We start from the raw sequence: 16,105 nt of genomic DNA, 5'->3' as shown, positions 1-16,105 counted from the left end.
ATGACCTGTACAGCTTAGACTTTATAACTTTAAGAGCTATGTTTTAAGTTTTCTGCAGTCTGAATCTAGGGCACTGGACTAGGATTCAAGACTGAGTTTTCAGTGGCACAAAGGAGGATGTAGTTGTGGGTTGGGCATCCAGCCCATCTGCCCTTCTGTCCATCCATCCACGCATTCTTTGTTCTATTCTGTAGTGGTAGGCACTTGGGCTCCTGAGATGAATAAGCATAGTTACAGGTATTTTCTATTCTCAGCTCTTACACATCCAATATAAAAGAGCACTTCTGCAACTTTTCCATTGTGGGTCTCTGTGAGGTGACCAGGATAAGGTTGAGAATAGGGTCTCGCCCTTGGAATGGGATTGCTACTTATAACACTGCTTTCACAGCAGCCCCCATTTGTGTGAACTTTGGGGAAAGCCCTGATGCCCCCAGGAGATAATGCCTATATCTCCCTCTCCTTACTTTTGTGTGCCATCCCCTTCATGGTGGTCTTGAGGTGTCTGTGATAGGCCTCCCATGCCACCAGCCCCAGTTTGAGGGAAAGCAAGCCTAGACAGTCTTAATGTATACTTACTGATTTCATGGGACACAGAAATTTAGTCCAAGGTCCTAAACATCCCTTACAACCTCCCCTTCCCTTTCCCACACTTCCATGCACACATCCCCCTCAGATAATCAGTGCCTCTACTGTATGAGGCCTCCTCTAGGTAGGAGGAAGTACTTGGGGACATAACCAAATTTCTACAGCCATTGAATCTGATTTAAGCTGAATCAGTTTGCTCTTGTCCAGAAATGAATTTAGCTGACTTACAATAATTCTTAATCTCCACATCTCACCACTGCTTTCTAAGGGGTTCATTGTACATACAGAGATGACTTAGTAGTTATATACAACTGTCTCCAACAGTGGTGATTGGGATTGGTATGTGTGACCACATGTCACATGTCCTAGAGGGTGGATATCAGGTTCTGTGCCACAGTGGCTGCAAAACAAGGGTCGTTAAAGCAACCATACTGCTATTCCACCAGTGGATCATGGTTAAGAGGAATTTGCCAGTTTTCTTATAGGAACTAGGAAAGAAATAGGATGACTAGAAGGAACTTATGAGTAGCTGAGTGTGTGTATGGAACAGTTGTAAAAATAAAGATTGTCTTCTCTCAGGGGTCATTGGTGCTTTGTATGCAATATTTGAGAACCTGGCAGGTTTAAAGGGTCTTAGAACTATCAAGCCAGGTTAAAGGAAAGCTTGCTGCCTCCAGACGGGATCAGATGCTGTCAGTGGTCTTAGCTGGACTAGCTTTTAGTGGGGTGGGTGCTGTGCCTCGGTGAATGAACATCTTTTGCACCCAAGATTAACTCAGGCCTCCACTGACTTGTATTAAGATATGAACTGGGACTGGGGTTGTAGCTCAGCGGTAGAGCGCTCACTTAGCATGTGTGAGGCCCTGGGTTCGATCCTCAGCACCATATAATAATAAATAAATAAAGGTATTGTGTCCAACTACAACTAAAAAGAATAAATATTTTTTAAAAAGATATGAACTGCCTGTTTCCATCACTCCTTACTCCTTACTCTGAAGACCTGGACATGCATTAGTTCAAATAAAGTAACTTTTAACTTGAACAAGGTAGTGATAAATTTTAAGAATGCACTGACCAAAATCCAGACTTACTATTAATGTTTTATCATGTTTTTTCCTTTAAATATTATTTTAGATATTTATGGACATTTATTTTATTCATTATTTATATGTAGTGCTGAGGATTGAACCTAGTGCCTCACACACACTAGACAAGTGAGCTACCACTGAGTCACAAATCCAGCCCTGTTTTTTTTCTTTTAATGGAAAAATCGAAACATAGATAAAGTTGAAGTTCCTTTTGTCCCCATCCTTTCCACACACATTCCTTATGTTCTTCAGATTATTTTGAAGCAAATACTAGATAACATATACATGTTTTTCAAATATTTCAGTATGTAACTCCTAAAAGCATAAGCACTGTTACAGTAACATAAGAACTATTATAAGCACTATTATAATAAGCACTATTATAGCAAAAACAAAAGCATAAGCACTATTATAGCAAAACATTAATCATTCCTAATAGCAAATATATAGTTATTATTTGAATTTCTCCAATTAGTGTATATGTATGTGAGTATATACATATATGTTTTTATAGTAAATATAAATTATATCTGTGTTTAATGGTTAGTTTGATTCAGGTTTCAAATAAGTTCCATACCTTATAATAGTGATGTGTCTCTTAAATCTCTTAATTGGTAGGTTCCCCCTCTGCTTCTTTGCCACCCCTAGCCATGTATTTATTGAAGCAACCAGGGTTTTTGGACCTGTTAAATTTCCCAGAGTTTGGATTTTTCCAATGACATCCTGGTGGTGATTTTAAACATGTTCTTTTATTCTTGTAAAAGAGTATTAGAGATCTAGAGGTTTGATTATATATAGGTTTCAGTTTTTGGCACAAACACTTCATAGGTGGGGTGAACTTCCATCAGGAAGCACATTTATGTCTTGATTTTCTTTTTTTTTTGGGATATTAGCAACCATTGAACATTATTACCATTATTTCATTAGGGGATAATTATTTTATAATTTAGTGACAATTAAGTCTCAATAATCCATATGTGGTTTAATTTTTTATGTGTGTGGTATAAGATCTAAATTTAGTACAACCAATTGTTCCAGCACCATTTGTGGAATAATTTCTACATTCCTGACCAATTTTAAATGATACTGTTTTTATGTCAAGTTCCCACATACACACCCTGTTTCTGAGGCTTTCCAGGGTACATGTAATCTATTTGTTGAGTCTTGTGCCACTGTAATACCACTTTAATGACTACATTTTAATATTTGTTAAAAGTAGACTCTCTTATTATCTTTAAAACTGTTTGTTATTCTTTGTTTTATTAGTTTGTTTGATTTTATATAAGAACCAGACTATAAGTTCTTTCAACAATTATATTTATTTTATTGAGAATAAAATAAATATAAATCTAGAGATTAATTTGGGATGTAATTGGAATATTTACAATATGGAATCTTCCCACTAAATATGATATAGTTCCTCTATAAAGTCTTGTTTTGTGGCCCTCAATAACATTTTATGAAGTTCTCAAAAAGGATTTTGCCCCTTTTTGTCTGGTCTGGTCCTAGTCTTCTAATCAATTGTATTTTTTATTGGAATGGAATATTTTATTTCTCTTTCATTTCTATTTGTTTTTGATGGAACACAGGAATTCTATTGATTTTAAAATTTACAAATATTTTAAAATATTTGTCAATTCTGCTGGACTTCTATTTCTAGCAGATTTTCTGTAGATTATTTTGGGTTTTCCATTTAATCAATTAAACTGGCAAATAATTCTCTTTTTTTTTTTTTCATTTTCTTATTGATTTGGTTAGGACTTCCTGAATAATGCAGGAGTTTGAGTAAGTACCCTGGTATGGATTTTTACCTTAATCAGAGCCTCTAATATTTAACCAGTAAGTATTCTATTCATTGAATTTGAAAACTATTGAATTGATATCATCATTGTCTCAAGTTGGATGTTGATTAGTAGGTGAAGACTACCTCATCCTTTTCTGTGAGATGAGATTACCTTTCCTCACAGAGAAGCTTCTCATATCCTCCCAGAGTTCCTAGCTGCAGGACTCAGATACCAGAGATGCTGACTACTCGAGGTTTGCCCTTTTCATATCTGAGAAGGTTAATATTGTTCTGTGCCAGAACTCTTGGATCATGACTAAAGTTTACATTACCATTTAAAAAGAATTTAAATAAGCAGTTTCCTTTCTTAAAGTGAAATATTTCATAGTTCTTAAATCTAATTTTGTTACCCATAAGTTCACATCCAAATCCAGGGAAAAAGCTGAATCACTGTTCAGACAAAATTTTCATCACGACTGCTTGTTCTGCCTGCAGTTTACTTAGGTGGTATTTACTATGTACTGTACTGGACACCACCCTTTAAATATATCAACACATTCCTTCACTATTTTAAAAAGCACCCCTCAACTGTGTGAGATCTCTTAATCTAAGGATACAAGTGCTTCATTAGTTTTGGGAAATTATCAACCATTATTTTTTCAACTATTCCTTCTTCTCCATTCTCCTCACTTCTTCTAGGTTGCCTACTAGAGAAATATTGGAGATTCTGGCTCTTTGCACAATCTCAAGTTTTCCTATTATATGGTGCTATATTTTGAGGGACTTTTTTTCTGTTCATTCTTTAGCTGTCTCTCAGCTTTTCTGTTGAGATGGTTTCCTTTCTATGTGCTTCCTTTTTTTCAGGGCTGTATTTGAGTTTCAGGTCCAGAGCTTTGTAACACAGATTTCCATCTATGTGTTTATTTTAAAAAATATCTTTTCTTAGATTTGTCAAAATGGATTTGGTGAGAGATTTTAGTGTCTATTCAGTCCATCATTTTGAAAATGGAAGTCTCTGCTCATTAAACTCTATTTTTTCTACTGATTAGATTCTAACAGAAACAAGCATTAGTGTTGTAATGTCAATCTACACTCAATATTAGAACAAATACAATTTACAACATTTATGAATTCATAAGTTACAGGTGGCCTTATTATAAGTCTAGTTAATTGGCCCAAGAACTCCCTTGTGCATTTCAGCTAGTGTTTAGGCTTCTATTGAAGTTTTTATTTGGTCATTATCTGTACTAATCTTAAGAACATCCTTACCTGTAGTTGAGAGTGTTCCTGCCCGGGCCCCTGTTTTATAGAGTGGGGAGTGGTAAAGTGTTGGGTCTGGCTCATAGTTTTGTTGTGGTTCAAAATGCACAACAGGCAGCATTGGATTCATCTGTCCAGGCAAGGCATCTTCTATAATCATCGCCTCATCATCCCATTGAGAAGCATCCATGAACATCCCATGAACAAGAACACCATCCTCAGGAGAAGGCAACTGAAAGATACTCACAGGATTAGAGGTGACAGGAGGAGTATATGATCAGCATTTAGGGTCATTCACATCCTTAAAAAGTAATTCTAAAAACACCCTAAAATTATTGTTACTATATTTAAAGAGGGGCATCCCAAGAGTCTGGGAAATAAAATAATTTGCTTCTTAATTTGATACTGTATCTCTTACTTTCCATACTCCACCAGGATGTCAATAGGGATGCCCCTGGGAAGTCCATTTATGGGCTTTCAGACTATCTGATATCATGATAAAATAGCTTTCCCTTTCTCTTGAGAATCGAGTAGGATAAGAGGAATGGGATTATCATCTTTTAGCAAGGTCTTTCATGAATTTGGATGCCCTCTTTGAAGACAGATTATATACTGTATATCGGCAATAATATGCAGAGTGTCTAAGGAAAACTCCTTTTTTTTCTTTCTTTCTGCTTAACGAAATACGATTATTATTACTATTACTATTTGGTACCAGGGATTGAATTTAGGGGTATTTGACCACTGAGCCACATCCTCAGCCCTATTTTGTATTTTATTTAGTGACAGGGTCTCAATGAGTTGTTTAGGGCCTCACTTTTGTTGAGGCTTGCTTTGAACTCGTGATCCTCCTGCTCAGCCTCCTGAGCTGTTGGAATTACAGGCATGCGCCACCATGCCTGACCTAGAAATATGATTACTTTATAATATTACTAGTGAAAGGAAGAGAGAGAGAAGAGAGACCGTATCCTTTAGTGTCCTGGGATTAGATGTCTCCTTGGGTACACCTGTGCCATCTTTCCAAATCTGGGCCTGGCCCTGAGCCTTTGAATAAAAGGAGAACCATGCCTGTGGACAGAGGATTAAACATCACTAGCAATATGTAGTACAGGTTATAATAAATGAATTTTTTTGACTGGTCTTTGCTATTTGGTGACCTTCTGTTTCTTGGGTGCAGCAGTGTGGGGTGGGCCTTTTGTTTTCTTAGCTGCTATGTATGTATAGGTTTGTCTAAAAGTCATCTTGCCACCTCCTTACCAAACCATGTATAGGAGCAATCTGGACATCCACACAGAGGGAGAACATTTTCCTAAGTGGCATAAAGGTGGCAAATTGGCTGCCAGTGTTCCTGCCTGATTGTAACAGAAATAAAGCTGTCTAAATACACACCCTGGCTTCTTTTTCAGACATTTTCTGAGTGGATCAAAAGACAGGCCAGCTAGACAATCTGAGATCCCCAGAGATCTCAGAGATTCTAAGGCATTGTCATGGTTCAGTGCACAGCATGGGTGGGGTGGAGTGTAAGAGGTCCTGGTTGTCACTGTAAACTCTGTCTGTTAGGCTGCCTCTGTGGCAGAAAGTGTTTGCCAGGCACAAGCAGGGACACCATCCTGGAATGCTTTGGTTAGGGCTTCTATGTAGATGTTGTTTTGCTCTCCTGCCACCTCAATTATTCCTGATATGGGCCTGGGACACCATTCTGGCCAAGAAAGCTTTCAAAATAATGAGGAGTGCACCTCCAAATTCTCTCCTAACTTTGGAAATTATTTTGATCCTAAAACAAATTTCTTTAAGCATGTATGCCTTTTTATTATTTTAAGATACAGGCAACTAAGAGGTATTAATCTTAGAGTATTACATAGAATAAGCCATGAATATGGCTGATTTTTTATGTTTTGTTAATCAGAAAAAGGAGTATATCAATTAGATCTAAGTTGGGTGAATACTGATTCAATTACCTGGGAGCAATTTCTACTAATAAAGACCATGATATTTTAAGGAAATTTTCATAAGTCACTCACCCCAACTATTCTGATTGGTTAGAGAATACATTCTTGACAAAAGCAATCAGGAGCAGGTCTTTGATCTCATGGCACATATAAAAAATAATATTTATGAGGCATGTTGGATGGAGAGATGCTTAGAGGCAGAGGTTCCCTTCCCCATCAATGTCTCTGCATATATAAGCCAGACAGTTCAGATCAACAGTGGCAGTTCTTATCCTAAGTGCCTCTAGCAGATACAATAGAATATTTTAAAACAAAACAAAAACAATGCCTGGAACTACTCCAGAGATTCTGATGCAATCAGAGTCTGCATCCCAGAGTGGGATCTGGGATGTTTAAGTAGCTCACCTGGTGATTCTAACTGCAGCCAAGATTGAGAATTACTCATATTTTGGAGCAGTTGTTCTCAAACTTTAGTGGGCTAAGAATTACCTATGGGGTTTATTAAAGTATAGACTTCTGGGTTTCAGCATGGAAAACCTGATTCAATAAGTCTGGGTGGGGCCTGGGAATTTACATTTCTAGCAAGTTCCTTGGTGATGTTGTTGCCCCTTGTCTGGGGACTGCACACTGAGAATTACTGCACTAGAGGAGTAAATTGCTTCCATAACACATTCCTGTTGGTTATCTAATGTGGCTATAGCTAGAGAATGTATAACATTATCATATAAATTCTGCAAGGAGGCAACTGAGTAGATGATGTAGACAAATTTAGTCTATGATACTAGTAATTTATTATTGGAGTACTATGTGGCCACATTACATTTGCCATTTCATTTATACTGCATTCAACTCTGAGTTGGTGTCATTGGCCCTATTTTACAAATGAGGATGCTGAAGTGCAGACATGTTAGCAATGGCTACAGCACACACAGCTGGTGGTGGTCAGCATCAGAATTCAAACTCAGGTTGGTTTGACTGTGAAATCCTTGTTTTTAATTGTTTTGCTATTTTTTCTCTGCAAGATAGAAAAAAAATCACTATGTATATATCTAAGAAATAAAATAGTATTGCTTAGGAAAGTTACTCTAAATAAGACTAAATTAGCTAGTTCCCATCTATTCACTACCAATGGGGGAGCTTGTCTTGGGGATATAATTACTACTCTGCCCCTCCTGCTCCTGAAAATGGGAGGTGGTACGAGGTTGGGGCAAGGGGGATTGACTAAATTGTTGACTACAGTGAGATAGAAGTTTTTTTGCCCAACACCAGGTGACAGTACCTCTAGGTCCATGGGCAGTTCGTGTCCAAACTGTATCGTCTTGGCAGCTTCTATTACTGCAGCCTGATCTCGGTAGGAAGGAATAATGTTGTACTTGAAACTCAGCTCATCTATAGGCAAATTGTATTTCCGAGCATGGTTTTGAAGAGTTCCTGTAAATATGAAAACCAGAAGACTAGGTCCTCCAGATAACACTGCTACTCCACATACATTGTACCCCTGCACCCCAACCAGGCTGCTCTAGTATTAGAGAGCTTCCTCTCCATAGAAAATGCAATTATTAATATTCAACTAGAAATTAGTTCATACATGAACTGGGGTCACGCTGGGTGGTAAGAATCCAAAAGATGTACAAGTTCTGGCCATGGCTGGGAAGAAAGGAAAGAAGACTAACTCTGAAATGAATGGCCCTGCCATGAAACAAACTGGTGAGAAAAATTTATGGCCAAATATCCCTAACTTTCTATTTTTTCCATATTTTTATTGGTGCATTACAGATGGACATAAAGGTGGAATTTGCTGTTACAAATGTGTATAAGTACACAATATAACAATATAATTTGGCCAATATCATTCCCCAGTATTTCCCTTTTCCCTCTTCTCCTCCCTTCCTGGTCCCTTTTCTAGGTCAAACTGATTTCTCTTTGATTTTCATGAGATCCCCCCTCACCTCTCTTTTCTTTATTCCACTCTAGATTTCACATATGAGAGAAAATATATGACTCTCAACCTTATGAATTTGGCTTATTTTTTAACATAATGTTCTCAAGTTTTATCTATTTTTCTGCAAATGGCATAATTTTATTTTTCTTTATGGCTGAAAAAAAAAACTCCATTGTATATATACCACATTTCTTTACCCATTCATCTGTTGATGGACCCTTAGGCTGGCTATTGTGAGTTGTGCTACTATAAACATGGATATGCCTATGTCACTATGATGACTTTAATTCTTTAGGATAAATACCAAGGAGTGGTATAGCTACATCATGTGGTGTTTCCATTCCTTGTCTTTTGAGGAACCTCTATACTGATTTCCACAGTGGTTGTTCTAATTTACAATCCTACCAACAGTGTAAAACTGTTCTTTTTTTATCCACCTCCTCTCTTGCATTTATTATTGTTTGTCTTCTTCTCCTTCTCTCTCTCCTTCTTCTTTTTTTGGTACTAGGGATTTAACACAGGGGCGCTTAATCACTGAGCAACATCACTAGCCCCTTTTTAATATTTAATTTAGAGACAGGGTTTCTCTAAGTTGCTTAGGGCCTCACTAAGTTGCTAAGGCTGGCTTTGAACTCATAAGCCTCCTGCCTCAGCCTCCAGAGCAGCTGTGATCATAGGTGTGTGACACCATGCCCGACTACTGTTTGTATTCTTGATGACTGCCATTCTGACTGTTACAAGATGAAATCAGTGTAATTTTAATTTGCAACTACCTAAAGCTAATGATGTGGAACATTTTTTTTCATATATTTGTCAGTAATTTGTATTTCTCCTTTTGAGAAGTGTCATATGCACATTTATTAATTGGGTTATTTGGTTTTCTTTTTTCTGTGTGTGTGTTAAGTTTTTTTGAGATGTATATATTCTGGATATTAAACCTCTGTCAGAAGAGTAGCTACTGAAAGCAAATACTTTCTCCCATTCTGGAGGTTCTCTTTTCATATTCTTAATTGTTTCTTTTGTTGTGCAGAAGATTTTCAACTTGATGCAATCCCATTTATCAACTCTAGGCATTATTTCTTGAGCTTTAGGGGTTCTTTTGAGAAAGTCATTGTCTGTGCCTATATGTTGGAGTGCTGATCCTATGTTTTCTAGGATTTTCATAGTTTCTAGTATAATTCCTAGATCTTTAATATATTTGGAATTGGGTTTTGTTCAGAATGAGAGATAAGTGTCTAGTCTCATTCTTCTACAGATGGATAACCAGTTTTCCCAGTACTGTTGATTAAAAGTCTGTCTTTTTCTCCAATATATGTTTTTGGCACCTTTGTCAAGGATCAGATGACTGTAGATGTGTAGGTTTGTCTCTGTGTCTTCTGCTCTGTACCATTGCTATGTGTCTGTTTTTATGTCAGTACCATTCAGGTTTTGTTACTATAGGTCTGTAGTGTAATTTAAGTCAGGTATTGTGATGCTTCCAGCCTTGCTTTTTTTTTTTTTTTTGCTTAGAACTTCTTTGACTATTCTGGGTCTTTTATTCTTCCAAATGAATTTTAGTACTATTTTTTATAGTTCTATAAATAATACCATGGGAATTTTGATAGGGATTGCATTAAATCTGTAAATTGCTTTTGGTAACATGGCCATTTTAACAATATTAATTTTCCCTATCCATGAACATGGAAGGTCTTTCCATCTTCTGTGTCTTCTTCAATTTCGTTTTTCAATGTTCTGTAGTTTTCATTGTGGAGGTATTTCACCTCCTTAAATACCCTTAACTTTAGAATTTTACCCAGCTTGTTTTATATGGATTGTTTATTAGGGATTAAGAATGAGATAAGTTAAGGGATGGGCTAATTAGAATCTAGTTGCTCCAAATCCCATCCTCTTTTGGAGCTCTCTAGCCATATTCCCCAAAGGGCAATGGAGGAACATCAAGAGCACTTTTTTGAAGATTTTTTAAATTTGGACACAATACCTTTATTTATTTTATTTATTTTTATGTGGTGCTGAGGATAGAACCCAGTACCTCACATGTGCAAGTTATAGCTGAGCTATAACTCCAGCCCCCATCAAGAGCACTTTTAGAGCAAAGGAGACTGCTCAGAACTGGGGCTGAAAAAATAGAAAGCAGTTGATGCCCTTGAGTGTGGGTCAAATGGAGAATTGAATCACACACAGTCTGTTCATGGATTCAGGAGTGCCAACTCTTAGGTAATCTGAGGGAGCAGGAATTAGGTTACTAGTGAATATCTGGTGTTTCCACCATCCTCAAACCCCCACCAATAATCAAGGAAGCTCCATTTTCAGGACATTAGCAGACATGCATTTCCCCAGCTCCTAGAAACTGGTGTATAAAACAAAACAAAATGAAAATCTTTTTCTGTGAGATTTTCCTTGGGAAAGCACCAGTACCTGTTAGAAATCCTTGAGGAAAGAAGAAACCAGAGATCCAGAAGGATTTGGGCTGTCCTCTTCTGAGCCACAACTGAAGGAGAAACATATGGTTAGGCACTTTATTTCTGAGTTTGTCATCTAAATCAAAGACATATTTGAAAGGTCCTCTTAGGAGTTAGTTGTTATCTCCATTTGACTGCCTGCCCTGCTCTACTCCCTTATCCACCAGTCCTATTGCAAACCCAGAACCTGGTTAGTACAGGGATGGATGAGAGGGAGATGGCAACAAAGTCACATCTGACTTTTTGGACCCATGTTGGATTTGCTCTGTACCTTACAGTGGGGTCCCATGCACAGCTAAGACCCCAAGAATGGACTGGGGTTAAAACTGAACATGAGGTTTTAAGAACATAAGAGAAAATGATAGAATCAGTACAAAACTTTCAAAGTCATGCCATTCTAGCAGTTTCTACTTCTCTGGGCTTAGATGATCCCTCAATAGTTGTTAGCCAGAGATTCCCAGGGACCTTAGGGTTGGCCACATGAGATTTATCAAATTACAAAGAAGAGAATTTTCTTACATCCATAAATGCAATCCTCAGAATAAGGTCTTTGACCCATGATCCTAGTGGCTTCAGAGATGGATATGCTGTGTTGGACCACAGAGAAGGAACCTGATTGTTAAGGAAACTATTGTACACCTTTTCCATTTCTTCAGACATCACCACTAATCCAGCAATGGCTTTGTTGAGTGTATCTAGGGAAGTCTAAAAGGACAGAAAGATTGGTGTCCTGTTACAGATATAATTATCAAGTGTAGATGACATTCATGACACAAAGGGCCTACTGGCTGTTTTCCATCCTTTTTGCACACTGTTTTCTGGGTCAGGCTGCAATATTTCATACATTATTTTGGGATATTGGGGTTTGAACCTGAGGGTGTTTTACAGTGCACGAACTACATCCCCAGTCCTTGTCATTTTTATTTGGAAATAAGGTCTCACAAAGTTGCTGAGTTATTGAGGCTGGCCTCAAACTTGCCATCTCCTGCCTAAGCCTCCCAAATTTCTGGGACCAGAAGAGTGTGCCACCTGCCCAATTATTTCATACATTTTTATATATTATAACATGTGACTTGGGGATAGGAGAAATTTTAGGTAGTTAATAGCAAAGTCCAGTGGAAAGAAGGGGAATAGGAGAGCTGAGAAATGAATAGAATGGACTTATTAGGGGGTGCCTAAATCCCAAAGATTTATAGAAGCTGATATCAGAGGGTCTCTTTGTGCTGCAAACACTTCCTTAAAACATTTCTTTTAATTAAGTTGTTTTATGTGCTTTGCCTTACGTGTGTTAAATTTAATAATAAAAACTTTTTAAATTGGATATGAAAAAAAAACATTTCTTTTACCCTTTCTTCCTCAACAAAAGGCAGAAGCAGGCAGTGGTCCTGGGAGATGCTGGGCTGGTGGCAGCCACAGGGAATACAGGGTGACATTTGCTACCTGGCTAATGACAAAGGCAGAGTACATAGATTGGTGATGGCCCTTCTGGGTTACAGGCTTGTGAAAACTGCCATATCTTGAGAAAATATAATAGTTAGACTTTAGAGGCAAAATTTATGTTGATTAAACGAAAAATAAGGCCTAAGGATCAAATGTACATGGTCCTAGAGACAGGTAATGTGTGGATGAAACAAGGCTCAGTATCTTTTCATTTCTTCTTAGATTAAGTTTGGTCCCCTCCTCTTGGCACCTCTTTACACAAGAGGCAATGGGAGGAAAATAAAGGGGGGGGGTCTTCCAATTAATTTGTCTTAGGATCTGAAGAACCATCTGCAACAGAGTGCAGGAAGGAAGGACCAAGACAATTCTCTATCTTAGAGTAGAAGTGGAAGGTAGCAAAGAGAAACATGAAATGAGAAAAATAGAGGGAAAAGACTCTTGGACCTTCAAGGCCTGCTTAAGGCAGACAGAGGCCATGGGGTAACGATATTGCCCAAAGGAAATAGCTAATACATATATGTTTTAAATGGGAAAAAGCATAGCATACTTTAAATGCTTCCCTTTCCCTACAGCTAGAAGCCTCAACAGCAGGGGTGAGGGGGTCCTTACCCCCAGGACCAGACCCATCTCACAGTTCTGAAGTTGTCTAGAGGAAAGTAAGCTCTCCAGGATGGCAGCCCTTAAGGCCTCCAAGTGCTACCTCCTTCCCTTGGCTTTTCTGATTTCCAGCACAGTGCTGCCTTGCTGCTCCCAAAGTAAGATGAAGGGGACAAAGCCAGGTCAAGACAGGACTGGACAGAGTTCAGGAGGCAGAAGGCGTCCCGTACAGGGTCAGCATGCAGGGGTGGGAGTAACCGAATGTGATCTGAGGCTAGAAATCACATTAATTCACTGTACACTCTAATATTTATGGATGATTTAGTATGTCAGTTACTAAGGAAGTAAAATTGACCAATACACCAGTTCCCTGTTTTAAGAAGTTTTTGTTGGAGCAGTGATATTCCTAGGGTAATATACAAAAAAAAAAAAAAAAAAAAAGTGTTGTTAAGTACAATGGTAGAGACAGCTGAAATTTTGGAGCCCTGAAAAAGGGCTTATAAATCATCTGGTGGTACAGGGAAGTGTTGGTGTTCCAGAAACACATTATGGAGGAAGTAACATCTTTGACATCTTCAATTAGGTGAAGTATCATAATCTGGAAAAGGCAGAAGATGAGCAGCACTCATCTCCTTTTCTTCCTTAGAACAGCAGCACCCCATTAGTTTTGGCTAGGCACATGACAAGCCTCCTGGAAACTATATTTCCCAGCCACTCTTGCGGTTAGGGTGTAGCCTATTACCAAGTTTTGGCTAATGGACTACAAGAAGAAATGACATATATAATTTCTAGATCACCATTTTCTAAGGAAACTGCTTTTCCTTGGCTCTTCCTTTCTTCTTTCTCACTGGCTGGTGAAAGATATTAGTGGAGCAGGAATCTAGTCCCTAAGATGGAAGTTACCTGTTGAGGCTGCAAGAGCCAACCTGCTTATCCGTGGAAGAACTCACAAAGCAGAATGAGTTACCTGCCCTAGATAGGGCTTTCTCTGGAGTGTGAAGGAATAATAAAGTGAATTTCTACCTTGTTTTGTACTGTATTGACAGTTTTATCACAGTAACATAACATGTACCTTTATTCATTCAATAGAAAAGGTGTTAAACACTGACCTAGTCACCTGACTGGCTGACATTGGAATGTACATGTTGAAGAGCCATGGTCCTAAGGTGAGAACTTCACACATTCATCTGATCCAGTTCCCACTTAACAAGTCAAGCCACGCAGCAACAAATGGAGACATTTTTCTCAATAGGGGACAGAAATGGTCTTTGACTTTAAAAAAATCTAACTCAGTTCTCCCCAACTTATCCCCAAGTCCTGCCCATTGGCCAGGTGTTAGGTTCCCTGCTGAATAGTAATACTATCTGGTTAAGGGTCCACACTTGGATTATAATAGTATTTTCTCTTTTCTCATCAAAGATACACACAGAGAAATTAGGAAGACCTTTGGCCATCAATAAAATAAGAGGCAATCTTAAGAGAGACAGTGGGTTGGGGGAGGGAATGAATCTGTGAACACAAGGAAAATGATCTAACAATTTGCAAATTTTAATTGTACTGAAATCATCTGGGGAGTTTACTTAAAACTCATGGGGTTGGGGTATGGCTCAGTGGTAGAGCACTTACCTAGAATGTGGGAGGCCCTGGGTTCAATTCCTACATTACTGAAAACAAAGAAAAGCTTCACATTCCCAGGCCCTACACTTGAAGAAATTCTGATTAAGCAGGTCTGAAATATGATCTAGGAATACATTTTTTTCTTTTCTTTCTTCTCTCTCTCTCTTTTTGAAATAAGATCTTGCTATGTTGCTCAGGCTGGTTCCTTGTGTCTGCTGCTGTGCTCATTTTCAGGAATCCACATTTTGAACACACACCACAGAGGATTCTAGTGCAGGCAATCTGTAGCCCACACTTTGAGAAACTTTGGTTTTCACTGTCTTGCATAAAAATTATATTATTAAATGCAAAGTGGACAGTGAAAACAAGTACTGATTCACTTTCAATTGAGAACATAAGCCCCTGATCAATTTCTAGTTTGTCAGTGGAATTCTAAGGATAATGGAGAGACTAAGAATTTGTAATGTTACATATCACTCAGTCATTATTAGAAAAAGGGAATACAGACTTTTTAGAGGAGGATAAATTCAATAGACAAGCTGGATCTGAAGAGTTATTAGCACATCCAAAAGGAAATGGTGAAGTGATGGGAATTGAAAACACTAAGGACACTTTTATCACTTATATTATATAGTTCCCCTACAAGGTTTTGATACCCAGTAGAAATGATGTAGATGAGCTCTCATACATGTATTAACTTTAGTAGATTGTTAAACCGGTCCACTTCCTGGCCAAGAACGGTGGTTAAGGAGTTCAGGCGTCCTTGATGATCTTTAACGAAAAGGCTCTCAGAAGCACCCTCCATTTCCAGTGTTTCTGAAACATACACAGCTGACTCCTCAGATCAGTCATCATTGATTTCTGTTCTCATTACATTCTAGTATCCTGTGCTTAACATTTTTTTCTAAAGTCAACTTATTTCATTATTTAAGACAGACACACATGGCTTAAATGTGACAACATTTCTTTAATTTATAACTCTTTGGTGATTCACCCATTTATATAGAAGCAATCACAGAAATGCAAGCTTAAATTCATGTGTATCAGAGGAAAAGTGAGTGAGAGTGTGTGTGTGTGTGTGTGTGTGTGTGTGTGTGTACATAAAAAGCATTATAATAGCACATTTTATTTCTCACCATGGGTATTTTTATCTGTGCCAGTATGTGGTCTTTGACTCTGAGACAAGTGATAGGTCCTTGATTGCTTAAGTAAGATAAAGAGAGACTGTGCTGATGTAAGTAGGACATGAACAGAAGATAGTAAAGAAAAGACTACTCCTTTTCATTCTGGATGACTATGGAGATGAGGAGAAGGATTGAGAGACAAGAGAAAGAAGCAGAAGGCCAGCATGACTTAGTGGTTCCTGCTACCTTGAGTGAGGGGTT

General features: G+C 38.1%; 1 protein-coding gene across 1 annotated transcript in view; it reads right to left on the bottom strand.

Annotated features, from left to right (window-relative positions):
- Window positions 1-16,105, bottom strand: part of Dnah6 (dynein axonemal heavy chain 6) — a 278,870-nt gene that overhangs the window by 512 nt on the left and 262,253 nt on the right. The window contains exons 72-76 of the mRNA XM_071601776.1: window positions 15,409-15,536; window positions 11,586-11,771; window positions 11,023-11,095; window positions 7,945-8,096; window positions 4,726-4,948 (exon numbers count right to left, since the gene is read on the bottom strand). Coding sequence (XP_071457877.1) covers window positions 4,726-4,948; window positions 7,945-8,096; window positions 11,023-11,095; window positions 11,586-11,771; window positions 15,409-15,536 — 762 coding nt within the window. The remainder of the gene's footprint in view (window positions 1-4,725; window positions 4,949-7,944; window positions 8,097-11,022; window positions 11,096-11,585; window positions 11,772-15,408; window positions 15,537-16,105) is intronic.

This window comes from Marmota flaviventris, chromosome 14, assembly GCF_047511675.1.
Source record: "Marmota flaviventris isolate mMarFla1 chromosome 14, mMarFla1.hap1, whole genome shotgun sequence".
In the NCBI taxonomy this organism is placed as follows: domain Eukaryota; kingdom Metazoa; phylum Chordata; class Mammalia; order Rodentia; family Sciuridae; genus Marmota; species Marmota flaviventris.
Note: the sequence above shows the minus strand (reverse complement) of the source record. Positions and strands in the feature narration are given on the sequence as shown.